This window comes from Ictalurus punctatus, chromosome 23, assembly GCF_001660625.3.
Source record: "Ictalurus punctatus breed USDA103 chromosome 23, Coco_2.0, whole genome shotgun sequence".
Lineage (NCBI taxonomy): Eukaryota > Metazoa > Chordata > Actinopteri > Siluriformes > Ictaluridae > Ictalurus > Ictalurus punctatus.
Window position 1 is genome coordinate 6,801,054 of NC_030438.2, and position 18,984 is coordinate 6,820,037.

General features: G+C 39.6%; 1 protein-coding gene across 1 annotated transcript in view; it reads left to right on the forward strand.

The window, feature by feature from the left end:
• LOC108256479 (contactin-associated protein-like 2) overlaps positions 1–18,984 on the forward strand; it is a 121,900-nt gene that overhangs the window by 82,970 nt on the left and 19,946 nt on the right. Inside the window, exons 14-15 of the mRNA XM_047150219.2 lie at positions 15,994–16,150; positions 17,388–17,515. Coding sequence (XP_047006175.1) covers positions 15,994–16,150; positions 17,388–17,515 — 285 coding nt within the window. The remainder of the gene's footprint in view (positions 1–15,993; positions 16,151–17,387; positions 17,516–18,984) is intronic.

Genomic DNA, 18,984 nt, shown 5'->3' on the forward strand with positions numbered 1-18,984 from the left:
TGCTTAGTTTCATCGCGGCTAGAGTTTGGAAAGTTCAGCAAAGTTCAGCAATTAGCCACTAGGATTCAGTATATAATTCAGATTATAACCGAGTAATTGATATTGATTCCTCAATTTGCTTAATCCCAGATTAACTCGATTGGAACTTTTTTACTTTTCCCAGTAATGAAGTCATGTGGATTATTATTAAGCCATATTTTGAGTCTTTATTCCAAGGAGCCAATAAAAGGTGGACTATTATCATTTACTTGCATTAGTGTGACTTCGAAATAGACATTACTGGTTAATTCACGGTAAAGCAAGAGTTCAGGTTTTGGACAAAGCCGTCTATTCACCAGTATGTCCCTATCGTCATCTATGATCAAGAGCTTGGGTAGAAACTGAAAGCATAAGGTCGTGAATACAGGTAGAAGACGATCCCCTATAGGGTTCCTGAGATAGATCGAAGAGCTCGACAATCCCGGAGAGCCTCTGTGGAGAGCCGTTGCTCCTCCGAATCTCCGAATTGGGCACATGACAAAGATGCCCTGTGGTTAGCTCCCACAACAGCTGTAGCAAACATGTCCCACTGGACGAAGGCCCCAGGGTAGACCAGGGACCTGTTCGAAGGGATTAGGTCTCACAATGTCTAGGGACCCCCTGGATCGAAAAGTCTGGCCTCCTCAAAAAGAATATGAACGAACGAACAAATGAGTCATCCTGATTCTTCTCTTGTTAATTTTACAGCAATGCGGTGTAGGTGGGAGATAAGAGAGAAACGAGAATGTCGTCATAGTAATCAGCGCACAATGGAGCCGTATGGCTCGGAGAGAAATGACAGCTGTATTAAAATGCAGATCATCCTTTATGGGTTGAGAAATAATTACCAGCACTCAAAATGGCCCACAGCCTCACAGGCAGATAAGCGTACAGTTATTATTTTATTACATATGATTTGCATTATCAGCCCCTTGACCACTAACAGAAAAGCGCTCTCACCTGTGAATGCACAGTGCAAAGGTTAATCTTCAATTTGCATCAGTTAAAAAAAAGGTCTACTGATATTCTATATACATGACAAAAACGAGTCACTGTCCAAAAAAATAGTTACTGTTAGCTTTGTGAGTTGTTACTATGGCAGTATTGATGGTAGGAAGAAAGAAAGTCATCTACATACTGTTTGAATGAACATAATACTATTTTTTTCATTTTTCACATCCTAAACCACGCAGAAATTTCCCGTTTCTTAACATATACTGAAGTATATGTATGATATACTTTCCATCCATCCAGTCATCTTCTATACCACTTGTTCTTTTCAGGGTCACAGGGAACCTGGAACCTATCCCAGGAAACATCGGGCACAGGGTGGGGTACACCCTGGACAGGATGCCAATCCATCAAAGGGCACAATCAGTAGTTTAAAGCAAGTTCAATCACAGTTATGAGCATTAATGCAAAATTATCTTGCTGTTAGTTCATCAAACTGTTTGCTTCATCTATATTTAAAGCTCACTGCTTGTTAGAACAGAAGCTTATGAGAGTTTTACCCTCATCATTTACATTTGAGACCAATATGGCAATATTTGCAATTATCACAGCAGAAAGTATCTCATTAACCTACCTAATATTACTCCCTATATCATATTATCCAGGTGAGATATTGCTCTGGATTTCATATTATCCTGGTGTAACCTAGCGAATATTAAATCTGTAGTGTTTGTTTTAGGGTGAGCTGATCTCTCACTGCACGTTCCTGAGACTCTGAAGGAGAGTCTGTTCTGTAAATATGATTTTCTCCTGTGCTGCCTGGTGCTTGTGACTTTAGTTAAATCAGATGAGAAGGATTCCCAGAAGTACAGCACATTTATCCTTGAGCTCTTAATGTGAATTATGTCCTTGTATTACAGCCTTTTTTAGTGTGTGTCCAAAAATATGTACTGTAGAGGTTATGCGCAAGTGTATGTCCCAGTTTACTGGTCATGCTAAGAAACTAGTTAAATCAGAGCTAGCATGATTTTGCAAACATTAATAGATTGTTCACCTTCATATTTGAGTAATGACTTGTATAAGGTGTCTAGTCAAGATGTTTTTTTGGACTCCCTAAGTACCCCTTGCTGTAGAAAATAAATTCAGACCTGATCTAGCTCCTCCTACCTGTGTAGAGTCAAGCCTGAAGTACAGGAGGTCAAGACAGCTTAGTGTGTTTCAGACTGGATTACAGTGTTAAGTATCTTGTTTCCTGTTGTACAATGTTGCGTTGGTTAGGGTTATGTACCAGGGTTAGGGTCAGGCTTATAGGTCCAGCTTCTACCCCCTGGACTTTTGGCTCTGCAGCGAGGACTATCTTATCACATAAGGTGTGAATTTTTGGGCAGGGCTTAATGCCTCAGCATACTTACTATGAAAATGATTTCTGCATGGGTTGCAGTCACAGGCTTTATTGCATAGTGTTGTCAGTCTGCAGAGATCGTCCAGATGCTATATGCACAACATGGCATGCAAAGCCTCTGTACGATTTTTTTCGTTTAGTTCTGCAATGTTGGTCATGGAAGCCAGCCGAACATCGCTTCCACATGAATTATGATGAGTCTTTATTGATCACATATACATATGCACAGTGAAATTCTTTTCTTCACATACCCCAGCATTTCAGGAATCTGGGGTCAGAGTGCAGGATCAGCCATGATACAGCGCCCTTGGAGCAGAGGCGGTTAAGGACCTTGTTCAAGGGCCCAACAGTGGCAGCTTGGCAGTGCTGGGGCTTGAACCCCCGACTTTCTGATCAGTAACCCAGAGCCTTAACTGCCAAGCCACCATTGCCCCCAATGCAAAAGCCTTTGCTATGATATATTAAGGGTGTATCTAGTCCAGAGGTGTATCTGCAGTACTAATAGGTACACCAGATAGTTAGTCACTTTATTCAAGTAACATTTTCAGTCCACACCCTCAAGCTACCTTTGCTTCAGTACAGGCTGGCCTTCTTCCTGGCTAAGTTATCACCTTCACTCTTCTTATCTTGGCTAAGTATTACCCTTACATGTTGACCTCCAGTTATTGTTGTTTTTATCCAAACATGGTCCTTTAATGTAAATATATTTGCCTGTTGATGCATTGCCACATCAAGAGCTTGGATCTTTGATCATACCATCTGACAAAGCATGCATCTATGGGGTAGTATATGAGACCCAACCAACCAACCAACACCATTCTCTCCTGATAGTCCTGATATAGGTTTCTCCTTTACAAGATCAGGAAGATCTGGCCATTTCTCTTCATAAAGGTAACTCAGATATTTGTTCTGCCCCTTGTCATCTCAAGGTTGGAATGTTGCAACCTAGCCCTGGCAGATCTTCCCATGAGCGCCAATAAACTCCCACATCTGATCCAAAATGGTGGCTGCATCACTTGTTTTTGAGAACTCTCCAGGTTCTCCCACATCGTGTCATTGCTGTGTTCCATCATTTGGCTTCCTGTAGCCCCCACTTACTTAAATGCAATTTTGAAACCCTGCCATGTCTGTACCATGTCTCCTTATTTGAGCCACTAGAATGGCTCGACTTGACCCACTATCCCTCAAGATATGAGGAAGACATGCTTCACTTTGCTGACATGCAAGTGGTAGAATGAACTTCTCCTTGCTATCCAAACAGCTGTCACTCAGTGAGTCACTTGTACTTTGTATTCATTTGCTACAGAGTCAGACTGAGGTTTGTGCCATGCAATTCTGTCTAATTATAGCCCTTTTTTGTTCATAATGCACTTTTATTGTCTCCCATTTTAAATGCATTCATCAGTGCACTTTCATACAGTTCTTGTGCTATGACTGCTACATTAGTGGAGAAAAAAACAAAACAAAGCCTTAAGCATAAGTTGCCTCCCACAAGCATCTGATGAGTGACTGCAAGGGCAGGTTGCGAGCCAAAAATAGCTGTTCTTAGGAGTTGCATTGTTGCTTGTTAAGTATCTGCATGTAAAATGACAAATCTTTTGAAAACCTAATTGTGTTTTTATAAACAGTCGGCTGGTTTTTTTTCCAGCATGGTGCCTTTCCTCCGTGCAACCCAAAGCATGTTATTGTTTCTTCATGGCCTTGTATTTAAAAATGTAGACAACATATGGTTTCATTTCATTTGTTAAAAGGGATAGTGTGATCTTATGAAGTTGAATCGATTTTTACTGGTTGATTTTGGATTGTATCTGCTGTTCCTTCACTCGTTCATTTCGATCATTCATTCATTGTGGATCAAGTGGATTCAGATCCTGTCCTAGGAAAGCTGGGTTTGAGATGGGAAAACCCTGGCTGGGACACCAGTCCATTACACTTGAATGGACTTTTTGCAGGTTGAAGTCATGCTGTTGTCCCACTTATGACTCATGAGACAACATCTATACAACAGTGCATGTAGGGTTAAGTCTGTGGGTGACTGTAGCCTGCCTTGTGGACTGGACACAAGCATGCTCATTAACACCAAAAAAAGCTGCTTCATTATCAACATGCTCAGCTCTATGTGTGCTTTCTGGGAGCTTTGAACTAAGAATAATTGTCAAACAGGGTCATCTTCTTCCCTCTGTTGTTCTTGTTACAGTAACTCTATTTTGCAATAGAGGGACCTCTTAAACTTATCTGTACCGTGATGAGTACTAGCACTTGTTTGTTGGTAGAAATTCAGTTGTGCAACACTCATATCATTGAGATTTGATTTCTGTCTGCTGCCTGTCATTTGGATTGCCTGTTTTCCTTTTCGATCCGATCTGTTCATTGAGTTAATGTTATATTTTAATGTTAGTTAATTAAAGCAGTGCTGAATAGCCCCACATTGCACAACTTCCTGGATAATGTAACCAGCCATGTGCGTCATGATGATTTTGTTTTATGTTGACTGAAACGAGATAATTATCTGTCCTTACTTTCAACTTGGAGCTCTGAAGCAGAGAAGACATATCCTTTGTGATCTTTCTATTTTATAACCAGTTTCTAGTGGTTGCCCTTCTGTTGCACTTCTCTTGCAATCTAAATTCCTTCCATTGCTGGAGCCTTTCATCACACCATGTTTATTACACGTCGTATGAGTAGTGTTGCAGCCTGAAATTCTTCCATGGTTGGCACCAGACATACTTTCATCTCGCCGTGAATGTTGGTCTGTGGTGTCTCTGAAATGTTCCCATAACTCTGTTGTTTCAGGATCAACATCGTCACTGCTTGGATTCTATAATTAGCATTTCACACACATAGAAGATAAAATGCAGCAGAGGGAAACGATGATTTTTGCTTAATGCAACTGTATAAATAGGGCTTCGAGTCTGTGTTCATGATTCAGATCACTTTGGGACGTCTTCCCGTTTGGATCTCGTGCTGCTTTTTGAGCAATAAACTGGATTTTTGCTTCTCTCATCCAACCTTCATCCATGTTCTAAATGTTGACTTTCAGTTGTGTTTTTGAGTATGATTACTTCTGGGAAAAGGTCATTAGCACTTCTAGTCATTTTTAGTCGTTCTAGTCAATATAACAACATACAATGTGTTTATGGTACTAGAAATATGCCTTGTACTGCACTATGACTTCAGAGCAACATTTCTGGTCTGTGAATCCAAACTACTTACGAGTATTTGCGTGGTGGTCTGGGAAAACCTGTCCGATGTCAATGTGACTTGATTCTGAAAAATCTGTCCAAGTTTGGGCTTTTCTTTTCTTTTTTTAAGATTTAGCTTTTTTTCTCCATTTTTAGACACTTCTAACCTATAGTTCTATATTTTATAGCTTCTAACCACTTCTAACACTATATTTCACCAGAATGACGTGGAAATTTAGGCTTAGGCTTTGGCTTTCTATAAAGATCATGTGTCCAGTTTAACATATGCAGTGATACAAACTGCTAGTCTGTGTAAAGATTCTTAAATCGTGCCAAGTCAGATTTCTTCAGACATTGAACGGATATCATGATTCGATCAGCTCAGTATAATATTAAAACCCATAATTCCAGCTGAGATGATATAGAGATGACACCAGAGTTATTAAGGACACAGTAATTAAGGATTCAATGCAAATTGAAATAACCAGGAACACTCAGGAAAACCTATAGGTTTGGAAATTATACAGTGTATAATAGAAAAATTCCCAACACACATACTGTTTTCTTGATTAAAAAAAAGCAAATATGTTTGAGGAAGAAGTTTCTTGGGGAAAAGATGTTCATGCAACAGTGGAGTTTAATAGATTTTAAAGATTGAGTAAGAGTAAGAGAAAATACAAGAAAACAGAACATTCAGATTTAACGCTGTTATCTTGCGATAAGGGAGGCGATTAAGATTGAAATATCAAACGTGAGACCTAGTGGGAAATGAAGAGCTAAGTAAATGCAATGTAGAGTCATTAATCACATGTTGAGAAGCTCCCTCAGTGCTGAACATTAGGGATAGCTTGAAAGTTTACAGGAAAAAAGTTCAGACAAGATCAGACATTTTATGTCGCTGTGATGAAAGCTGTCGCACATCAGAGCATGCCGCAGTAATGACTAGCAAGCATAAGCAGCCACTGTAGGTCATGGATCCTGTTTCATGTCATCTCTGCCCCTGGGAAGCGTTTAGCTTTTAGCGTAAATGTGCCACATTTCAGAAACCTATTTTCTATCGCAAAGTCCAGCCAGTGTCACAGAGGCAATCGCACCCTGCACCACTGACGAAACGAAAAACCGTCCGTGTTAATCTCTCTGACAGTAATGCCATCTGTGCATTGAGAATATCAGACAGAGTGCAAAATGAACATTTATTCAAGCTCACGTCTCCTCCTGAAGGACCGAAAGTGCTCCGTCTGTCACCATCGAAAGAGCTGAACTCCCATTGAGAACACACTTTGCTCTAAACTGTTTAAAAACATGCATCACGATATGAAAGCAGCAAGAGTCTGAGATTATTACCGTCTCACATATGCTCGAATCGCGTGGGGGGAATGGATCATTTGGTAACAGTTCATTTCGTTTGGAGCAGATCTTCATATGTCTCTATATACAGGCAGTTAAACTCTGGAAACAAAAGAGAAACCAAAAAGCCATTTGATAAAGAGGTTTGTAGTGATGTGTTTAATGTATCACAGTGCTGAATGGTGAGATGTTGATTAATTGTCTATTACTGCACGGCTCTGATATGCTGTTATATTAAGCTGCTTGTTCTAAAAAATTATCATATATATATATATATATATCCTTAAAATCTTTAAGTCTTGTAAGTCGTGAGGTGTGGCCTCCATAGATCGGACTTGTTCGTGCAGAACATCCCACGGACGCTCAATCTGATTTAGATCTTGGGAATTTGAAGGCCGACTCAACACCTTTGTTGAAAACGCTTTGTCATGTTCCTGAAACTATTCCTGAACAATTTTTGCATTGTGGTAGAGCTCATTATCCTGCTGAAAGAGCCCACTGGCATTAGGGAATATCGTTGAAATGAATGGGTGTACTTGGTCTGCAACAATGTTTAGGTAGAGTAGTACTTGTCAATGTAACATCCACATGAATGCCAGGACCCGAGGTTTCCCAGCAGAACATTGCCCAGAGTATCACACTAACTAGCCTACTATCTTCAAGAGAGAAGTTGGTGAGGGAACGATTATAATAAAGCCTTCCACAACATTAAACATAACTATAAATGGACTACAGTACAACATGTTGTCCTTTAATAAATATAACATGGTTTTCAGTCATTTAGAAACACATAGATTCTGATATGAGTGTTAAATGGTTTCATGTAGTTCTTTGTAAACAGGGTTAGAGCACAGGATTATCACAGACAAGTTAGGCTCAGGTCACAAGCAGTGACCTACTAAATGTGTGTGCATGTACTGTGGCTCTCTTGTTCTCATTTAGTTTGGACACACTCTCGCATGGCTGCTTTCCCCCAGTGCCAGACAGAACCCATTTGTTTTATCTATCTGCCGCCTGTAAACAGTGTTTTTGAAGTTGGAGCTACAGCCCTTTACCTGCCAAGCATTAGTTCACCGGCACGAAGAATGACAACAAAAGAAAAAAAAAGCTGTGCACATGCAGAAGAGCAAAAAAAAAAAAATGGAGGAACAGAAGTTAAGCCAGGCTGCATCTCCAAGATGCCATACAAACCGTTGTCTTAGATTCTTGATAGTAGTATTTTTTAGTGTAGCATGCCGAATAGTGTACTCTGTATCCTCGGCATGCTACAATACTCGGCATCCTTTATCCACCCCTGGTAGTCTTCAACTGAGATGTCTCTGCATCCAGCTGGGACATTTGGTCATGTGGCCAACGATTGTAGACTTTCCACCTCCAGGTAGAAAAAAAATCCTCAATGGGGTTCAGGAAAGGAGAGTACGAAGGAAGAAAAAATGGAAATCATATTTGGATGAGCTGGAAACCACTTTGTGATTGCATGTGAATGTTGTCCCATGCAATCACAAATGTCCTCATGCTTCCTCCGACCTGTTCTGCTTCTGGCACCAGTGGAGATCATCTAAAAACAAAAGAAGGCGCTCCGTGTTGTAGGGACAAATCTGGCTTTTCTGCAGGACCAAACCAGCACTTGAGATTGGCGCACACATTGTGATATTTGCTCCTCTCTGACCTGGCACATCAACAATGGCCCTTTACCCAATTACGGGCCAGGTTAAACCCTGCCTCATCTACGTAAATGAATTCATGCAGCATCTGATTAGCTTCCAACTCCATCATTCTCTAAAAAAAATCAAACACACAGTTTACAGTAAATGCTTTTGACTATGTGGGTATGTTTACTTCTAGGGTAGCAATAGAGAATAGCGAAAAACTCACTGAAGAATCAGACATAGTGTATAGACACCATACCTGGACATATTGGTGCCGGAGTTCCTTGACCCGATCACTGTTTCTTTCAAAGTGAACCGTGTATAACTGTTTCATTCAAATTGTGGGTTTGGTCAGAGTCCGAGCAACGGTAGCCAGGATGATGCTTTCCACGTTCTTTATGTTTATGTTTTCCACGTTTTATTGCATTGTCAGCTATGACCCATCCTACAATGGCATGCTCCTGGTCATCACACAGAAAGAAGCTTTCTTCTTGCTCCAGATTGAGGATGTCGTTGTGTCTTTTTGAGGAACAAAAATGCAACTGGCCACCGGCAGTTACTGTAATAAATAGTTACTGTAATAAAGAAACTGCAATCTTCTTCTTTTCGTGTCGGGGTACCACTTCATAGTGGAACCATCGTGGTGGAAGGCGCTCACCAGTATGATACTGAACGTTGATCAGGGTGTGCCAGGGGAGACTCCTTCCGTGCACACACATTCAAACACCCATTCATACACTACAAACACTTTGGACTTGCCAATCCGCCTACCATGCATGTCTTTGGACTGGGGGAGGAAACCGGAGTACCCGGAGGAAACCCCTGCAACACAAGTACATGTAAACTCCGCGCACACAGGGCCGTGGTGGGAATCGAATCCCCAATCTACAGCTGGATTTTTTGTAATTAAATTTAATTTGATTTTGTTATATAATGAATTCCGTGTTGAAATGAACACCTTCAGTGCAGGTTATAGTTTATCGTAGCCTGCATTCTTTTATTGCTAATCTCTTTGCTAGGCGTCAACACGAAACTCATAAAAAAAGTCTATATTTGATATTACGTCACACCTTCTTTGTAATATGATGCATTTAAAGATATCAGATGTCAGTTAATGTCTGGTGTCTAAACATGGGGGAGTTGGTAGGAATTGTTCTTTGTTATTTTGGAGCATTTCATCACTCCATCTCACAGAAAGTAGATAAAATGCTGTCTCTTTCCTAGAAAGTCAGAGAATGCCACTAATATTTGTAACTGTATTTGGATATACACACCAAGTGGGTTTGGCCTAAACAGGTCTGACCTCCGCTACATCACTCAGGTTCGTAACTGCTTGTCACCTAGAGTTTTTTTGTTTTTCAATCCTACCTGTGCGGTTATTTTTGTTAGTACCCGTCTGTCATATTTTCTTCCAAAGATTTAAACAAATTTGTCATTTTAAACCACTAGTAATTTAAACTAGTTAAAAAAAAAACTTGGATCCTGACGAGTTAGTCACTAAGGATGCTGTCAATTTCTTAATGAATGTGTTTGTTTTTTGTCTTCTTATCTGAGTGCTTGAAGTGAAAAGATCAGAACATTTGTGTTGAGTCCTGTGGGATCACAGACGGATCCTAGAGGGATCCCAATGCACATTTCCACTCTCAACCAGATGCCCTGCGAACATTTCCTTGCAATCTATCTGTTCATTCTGAATAATTTATGTGTATTTGCTTTCATCCATATTAGAAAGTATACAGTATGTGACAAGATTCTGATAATAGTACTACAAACACTCCTAGACATCCACTGGGTCTGCAAGGACTTGTTATTCCTGTTGGCCCTGTTTGTCATGATGTATAACAGATACTTTGGCTCAATACAATACACAGGAGAATGATAAAGACAGAATAAAAAAAAGAGTGAAAAAGAAAGAAATGGCAAAAAAAAGGTAGAATAGAGATAATGGATCAGTGAGTCTGTAATCTGACTAGCAAAGTGCAACAAAAGGCTGGAAAAGTAAGTGTTAGTAAAAATAAACAGCAGGAGGTTAATTGGGAACAGGACAGTAAGATGATTGGGGATAAAAAAGAGTATCTTACAGAGGCAGAGTCTTTCAGAAGTAAAGATGGGCAGAAGTTCATCAATCTGCGAAAAACTGCATCTACAATTTGTGGAACAATTTCAGAATAATTTTGCGAAAACTATGAATATCTCATCATCTACAGTACATAATATCATAAAAAAATTCGGAGAATCTGGAGAAATCTCTGTGTGCAAGGAACGAGGGTGAAAATCAATATTGCATGCCCGTGATCTTCGGGCCCTCGGGCAGCACTGCATTAAAAACTGTTCCATGGTCAGACGAATTGAAATTTAAAATTCTTTTTGGAAACCATGGACGATGCATCCTCTAAACTAAAGAGGAGAGGGACCATCTGGATTATTATCAGCGCTCATTTCAAAAGCCTCCGTCTCTGATGGTATGGAGGTGCATTAGTTCCTATGGAATGGGCAGCTTGCATATCTGGAAAGGCACAATATATGCTGCAAGGTATATACAGCCTATATTTAGAGCAACATCTGCTTCCATCCAGATTCCATCCCATCTTTACTTCTGAGAGACTCTGCCTCTCTAAGATATTCGTTTTATATCCAATCATCTTACGGACCTGTTGCCAATTGCCAAAACTAATTAATTAATTGCAAAATGTTCTTCCAACTCTTTCTTTTTAATAACACTTAGTTTTCCAGCCTTTCGTTGCCGCCGTCCCAACTTTTTTGGTCCGTGTTGCGGCCTTCAAATTCAAAATGACCTTACTATTTTATCTTAAAATAGAACATTTCATGAGTTTAAACATTTTATGTGTTTTCTATGTTCTATTGTGAATGACATATGGGTTTACGAGATTTGCAAATAATTGCATTCTGTTTTTATTTACATTTATTTACATTTTACACTGTGTCCCAACTTTTTTGGAATTGGGGTTGTATATTAAATTGGTTAGCGCATTTGACTCACACCTCCGGGGTTGGGGGTTTGGTTCCTGCCGTGTGCGCAGAGTTTGCATGTTCTCCCCATGCTTCGGGGGTTTCCTCTGGGTTCCTCCCAGAGTCCAAAACATGTGCATTGTAGAATGATTGGCATCTCTAAATTGTCCGTCGTGTGTGAATGTGTGTGCGATTGTGCCCTGCGATGGGTTGGCACCCTGTCCAGGGTGTTCCTCGCTTTGTGCCCCGGGTCCCCTGGGAAAGGCTTCAGGTTCCCTTCAATCCTGTATCAGATAAGCAGTACAGAAGATGGATTGAAGGATAGATGGATGGATGGATGGATAGAGGACTAGAGGAGATTGAGATTCTGGTGTATCAGCTCGTACACCAGGCAACAGATTGAAGTTACAGCTACTGGTAAGGGTATCAGGGGAGAAAGGTGACGACAGGAAAATGAGCCACTGAGCTGAATCATGACAGTGAGTGGGTTGTAAGTGGAGAAGCAGATGGTTTTGCTCCTGCAGGGTCACATCAGTGGTTTGTCTGTAAGTGACACAATCTCTTTCTTTCTTTCTTTCTTTCTTTCTTTCTTTCTTTCTTTCTTTCTTTCCCTCTGCTGTCCACCCTTCTCCCTCCAGTCACTGTAGCGACAAACTGTCAACAGACAAAAAACATACATCACGCACCTACTACCTGATTTGACTTGGACTTCAGATCACTGGACTAAAGAAGAGTGTAAATCTTTCACTTCAGACCTCGGTCTTTGTTCTCTGTTTCCCACGGGCTCTCTGCTTTGACAGTTTAATGAGGGACTCCGATTACTGGGCGGAGTAGAGCAAACTGAGCAAAGCTGGTTTCCTGGATAATGTATGCCCACCCCTCTGGTGTGGGAAGCTCATGCATTTTGGGTGGATGCCAGACAATATAAGTGATTTTGGTATTTTCTCATTTAATTATTTAAAGCATGCTCCTTTCCCCTCTCTCTCTCTCTCTCTCTCTCTCTCTCTCTCTCTCTCTCTCTCTCTCTCTCTCTCTCACACTGTCTCCTCGCTAATACAGTCCCTCTCCATGTGGTCAACTTTACTCACATGTTCTGTTGTGTTCTGTTTACGGTCACTGCACTTCTCCCCAATATTCAGCAGCTGTTCGAGCTTTATGCCTAGCAAACAAAAGCAACTTCTTCCTTTTTCCATTTATGCAAGGCAGGCAAATTGAGATGATAAGTAGTACAAGTCTATTCGGTTATTTGTTTTTGCTAGCCTTCAGCAAAGAGAGGCTGCGAGCATGAATACAGATAATTGTATCACTATATCATCAGATAATGCTGTCATATGAGTGTTTGAGTTCTTTTAATGTGCTTTTGTTTACATCGCCGTGTCTCTTTGTTTTGGTCTCGTCTCCACCGTTCTGAGTTTGTCTCTCGATTAGTTTGTCTTTAGAAATCCTCATGTTTCTTTGTCTCATTGTGTTTGACCCGTTTAAGATTATGGGTTCTTCTCCTTTGCGGTATTATGACTGTGACGGTTGGATTTAAATAAAATACTTCAAATAAACATAACATAAATAAACACGCCGGTTTTATTCACTTGCACGTGAGGATGATTTGGTTTGAGAAGGTTTTTACTGTCTTGTAGGCCCAAGCAAGTAGTCAAATATAATATAAAGCTTTTGGGACAAAGAACAAACACATTCATTAATGTAAATGTGAATTATGCATTTAGGGTATATATGTGTTTATTCACTCATCCTTAGTACCTGCCCGGTCATGGTAGTTTAAATGAGGCTACAAATTTGCTTTTATTTTTGGAAATAGAACCAACTAAATTCATTAGAAAATGTTGTAGGGAGGTACATATATAAAATAATAACTATACGAGCAGAATTTTAAAACAAAGTCCCATACACGTCTCTAGTTGAGGTCTGTTATGAGCTTGAGTTAGTAGCTGTAAGTAGCTGAAGTTGAGGATATGTCAGAGTTGGAATTCACATAATAGTTTAGGCCATGCTCACTCAGATTTTGGAGCACTAAATAGATAGCATTGTGTTATACCAGTGCAGAACATTTTGAACCCTGTGATTGGACATTTATTACCTGATACACTGTTTCCAGAGTGTGATCATCATTCATTCTAGTTTGAGACAACTACAAGTCTCATTGACGCAAGGGGATGAGTTTCGATCTACCATCCTTTCTTTTCCTGAAGGAAAACCTGGCTCCTCATTTTCACTCTTGCTTCCTGTAGCAGAATTGTCTTTGTAGAGCTAAAGATGGTCAGGAGGAAGGCACGGGTTCCCTAAATGAACTACAACCAAAACAATAAGAGAGCTGATGTAACCTCTGAGGGATTTTCTTTTGCTCATTATTGTGGTCTTCCAGATGGAGAAATGAAGCTGTCATCCCCTTTTCCAAGAAAGTAATTTCCCCCTTTTTTTTTTTACTTCCCCGACCTCCAGGGAAATCCTGCTTGTACTCACTTCACTTCTTCAAAGTGGTCAGAAGCCTGAGGAATGGCCATAAGGGAGTCTGGACTGATAGAGAGACATGTGTCCTTTGATAATGCAGCCTGCCACACTGCAAAAAAATTGTTCAGGAATGGGTTGAGGAACATGAAAAAGAGTTCAAGGTGTTGACTCGGCCTCCAAATTCCTCCAGATCTCAATCCGATCTAGCATCTCTGGGATGTGCCGGACGAACAAGTCCGATCCGTGGAGGCCCCACCTCACAACTTACAAGACTTAAAGTATCTGCTGCTGACATCGTGGTGTGAGATACCACAGCACACCTTCAGAGGTCTTGTGGAGTCTGTGCCTCGACGGGTCAGAGCTATTTTGGTAGCACAAGGGTGACCTACTCAATATTAAGCAGGTGGTTTTAATGTTATGGCTTATCTGTGTATACTGTAATTGTTTATATGTTAATGAAATTCATCTACAGTGACTGGATTTGATGGATTTGATGGAGCTGGATTTGATCTAACTCCTACAGGTGTAATCCTAAACCCTAACCCTAATACACACTACACTGTACAACATATTATAATCGACCTGAACCACAAGCCATTGCTGGACTTTTGGATCAAGTTCTGCCTAGGTAGGAGGAGCTGGATCAGGTTTGACTACCCCCCATGGACTTTTTGTTATGCAGTGAAGGGTACTTGACTTTCTAATCTGTATAGATTTTTTTTTTAATTAATGTTAATTATGGTGTGTTAAAGTTAAAGGATGAATTAGATCGTTTGTTCATGTTAACTAATGCAGTGTATAATGTCAGTGAAGAAAACTTTAATGCAAAGACGTTTACCGCTTTAAGCTTTAGAAGGCCATGTTGGATTTTTTGAGCTATCTGCCACCGATCTCTGTTACAAAACCAATCCTTAATTTAGGGCTGTCTCTTGAAGCAACAGATGCCACTGCTGCTAATTGAGTGTCTTGAAGATGATTCAGCTCCTCAGGTTGAAAGTCGATCTGCTTCATCTGTTTCTGTGGCATTGATTTTCACTGTGGTGCTGAGTATGAAGCTTATCAAGGCTATAAAATCACTGCAAGTACAATCTTCTCTATCTATAGGCTTCTTAAAGCTAGTACACAGTCTTTACCCATCTTACAGCTCCAGTGACTCAGATCTCATTTGATAATTAAATTCAAGTCATGTCAGGTAGATCTTTATTATATATCTCAGCCATATAGAGTGTGCAGGGGTGGGGTACAAAACAAATCCCAAAACATTAGCTGTACCATGAAGGCCATCATCAACAATTGGAGAAAATGGAGCACCACAGTGCTTGAATCACCAAGAATAGGACGTCCCTCCAAAATTTACAAAAGGACAAGACAAAAACTGCCAAAAGACCAATGGAAACATTAAAGGAGACTCAGGAATATCTGACCAGTATTGATTTTTTTTTCTGTATCTGACAACAATCTCTTGTATTCTTCACACGTCTGGCTGTAGGGTAAGGTAGGGTGGGTAGACGGATGCTCTTACTCATAAAAAACATCCAAGCTCAACTTCATCACCCCAAACCATGTGGCAGAATGTGGTATGGTCTAATGAGACCAATGCCAAAACGTATAATTCCAATGGTATGTTTGGTGCAAAAAAACCCCCAAAAAAACACGTCAACCAAAGTACTCCAAAGCCACGGTGAAGCATGATGGTGGCAGCATCATGCTTTAGGGCTGCTTTTCTTCAGCCAGAACTGCGTTTTTTACCAATGTGGAGGGAATCATGAATATCTTGGTGTAATCACAAAAACTTGTCATTTTAGAAGGGGTATGTAGACTTTTTGTATCCGTTATATGATGAGTGCTGAAACTAACTAGGATCCATTGGGTCACTGGGTGTCATGCATGTGATCGCATATACAGTATAATTAAGATGATAGCAAAACAGCAATAATGCTACCATGAACAGTGTCTATACACTTTCTCTACAGTCACATTCTTGCTATACTTTCTTACTTTGTCTCTACAGACGGAACTCCTTACACATGGTGGGTTGGCAGAGGGAATGAGAAACACATCTACTGGGGCGGCTCTGCACCGGGGGTACAGAAATGTTCCTGTGGCATCGAGCACAACTGCATCGACCCCAAACACTACTGCAACTGTGACGCAGATCAGAAACAGTGGTGAGGATGATCACAACTTCATCAAATCACAGTGATGGAGGGGTATGGACTTAGGGGCTTGTGTTAGCATCAAAATGCTATCAAAATGTATTCATTATTTTGAACTAATTCTATATAACATGAGCAAGTGTTCACTTTAAATGCGTTCTGTAGTAACAGGGGATTCGTATGTTGGACACAAACAGTAAAAACAAACAAACAAAAAACAAATGTGTATTTGTTAGTGAAGTGTAATGTGTAATGTGTTATGGTGAAGAGATCTTAATTTAGCATATTTGGAAGGAGTCTCCAGAGTCAGAGGTAAGATTTTGCAGCGCGGGAAAGTCTTGAAGATGTTGCTTTTTTGTCTTACTAACGCCTAAAGAACAACTTTTAATCACAATTTATTTTATAACATTAATGATAGTACAAAATAACTTATTTCATGAATGTTCCAAGTCAGTAAATGTAACTATAAATGGATAGAAAGTCTAATGAGTCATTCTTTATTTAATCAAATATAGTAATAACTAGAGAAAAAAAAAATGACAGAAGAAGTGATATGTGTGAATTTATGACACAAGCACACACACAAAAAGGAAAAGCTGTGTTTTATTTAATATTATGCCAAAAGATTCAATTCTTTTTTAGTTTGTTTTTTCCCCCGGGTGAAAATGGAGCCTTGGGGTAATATATTAGGATGAAAATGAGATGAATCCAAGGATATAAAATTGGTTTCATTAGTTAGAATAAAACATAAGAGCAAGTCAAGTGTAATGAATACAAACGAGGACAAATAAGGACATTAGTCTGGTGGGCCGTCTTCCAATCATGCTGTTATATATCTGATATTAATTATACATGATGAACGTGTTTAATTTAGCGAGGAATAATACCGTTTCTCTCATAACGTAACCGGTGTTTATTGAATGTTGATATTAAAATACGGTACGCTTGATGCTTCATGCATGTCTTTGTGTTCTTATAAGGTGTGTATTAATGTTTGTTAAGGACAAATAAAGTGAACAATCAAAAAGAGGTGGGTTATGTTGTTTCAAGACAAATTCAAATTCAAGACAAATTCAAATATATATATATATATATATATATATATATATATATATATATATATATATATATATATATATATATATATATTATATAAATGCTGCACTGTGATTATGGTTGTATTTCATCCTGTTTGAAAATGCTGTGCTTTGATTGGCTCATATTAATCCAGCACTTTCTTTGCTTATAGGAGGGAGGATTCAGGGCTTCTGGTCTATAAGGATCACTTGCCCGTGAGCGAGGTAGCTGTAGGCGACACAAATCGACCCGGATCAGAGGCCAAGCTCACGGTGGGACCTCTGCACTGTCACGGAGACCGTGAGTTAAATCATCCATTTAAGTATTTATTATTTGTAAGATGTTCTCGAGAGTAGTTGTAATTGCAAACTCTTTATGCTTTATGCATTTACTTGTCCACAGCACAAATATATACTTCCTGTTTTCCTGAATATACTGTAGATCTAACATTGTTTGCTAGGTTTTGTTTTTGGCATACTGTACTATATGGCATGTTACACGCATGCACAGAGTTTTCTTTCCATGGCCCATGGTAAGTCACCAATAATACCCCAGTACTTTGTCATGACCTCCCGTGAGGTGCTGGTACAACATTAACACACTGCATTTGGTTACAGTACAGTGGGGTTAAAATCCGCTTTTTTCGACCTTTGCACAAATGAGGAATGTCTGCCATACAGTACAGGTCCCTTTGCATGAGCTGTTACTATAGAAACTATAACGTATTAGAGGAAGCGCATTAATATTAACCTAGCATCCATGTTACAGTTTCCGAGCCGTGCTGTTATGCCAAAATAATGCATGCCTCCTGACCAATCAGATTCGAGCATTCAATCGAGCATTATACTGTTGTCATTTCCTTAAATAATTGATGACAAAAAAAAAATGTATTTAATAAAATGATGCCATTATTACTTATGGCACTAATTAAGGAAGAAAACACATCTGTCTTGCATTATTAACTCTAAAAGTAGGGATTATAAAGGAGGTGCAGTGGAGATTGTCGTACATCTTGTACATCTTGTTATGTTTTTGATATTTTATATCTGTCTAGTTTCTTGGATTGACTGATAAGATGAAAGGAATGCTAAGAATGAAACCGTGATGAACGAATCTGCATGTGGTTATTAGTAAGACTTCTCATGGCTGCTGAGGTAAAGTGGTTTTCATCTTCAGTGTCTTATTAGAAGAAGAAAATGGATTGAGTAATATTTAAGAGAACGTTCTACTTTCGCCACGTGGAAACACTTGAAAAACTTCTTGCTGTTAACGGTTATTTTGTGAACACAGACTTTCTTCTGAGTTTACAGTGGGGACAGACGGCGTGAAGCCTCATCCCACGGCTCAGAATCACAGCAGCTGATAAGAGTTCAATTAAGCTGGACATTAGCTTGTGTCAAAACAGATGACGGCCTTGTGATTTATATTTATAGCATTAAAATAAAACTGAACTCGTTGGAAGTAACTGGAAGGAATTCTTCTCATCTGAGAGGGGAAATTTAATGTACTTAAATAGACCGAATCTGTGTTGGGAAAATTCAAAGTACAACAGGAAAGTCAGTTCAGCTATCTTCCCTGCTAGATCAACGCTATTCAATTCAATTCAGTTTTATTTGTATAGCACTTTTTATAATAGACATTGTCTCAAAGCAGCTTTACAGACATATATAAACACGGTATACAGATATTAAAAGTGCGAATTTATCCCAATTGAGCGAGATGGTGGCGACGGTAGTGAGGAAAAACTCCCTAAGATGTTAAGAGGAAGA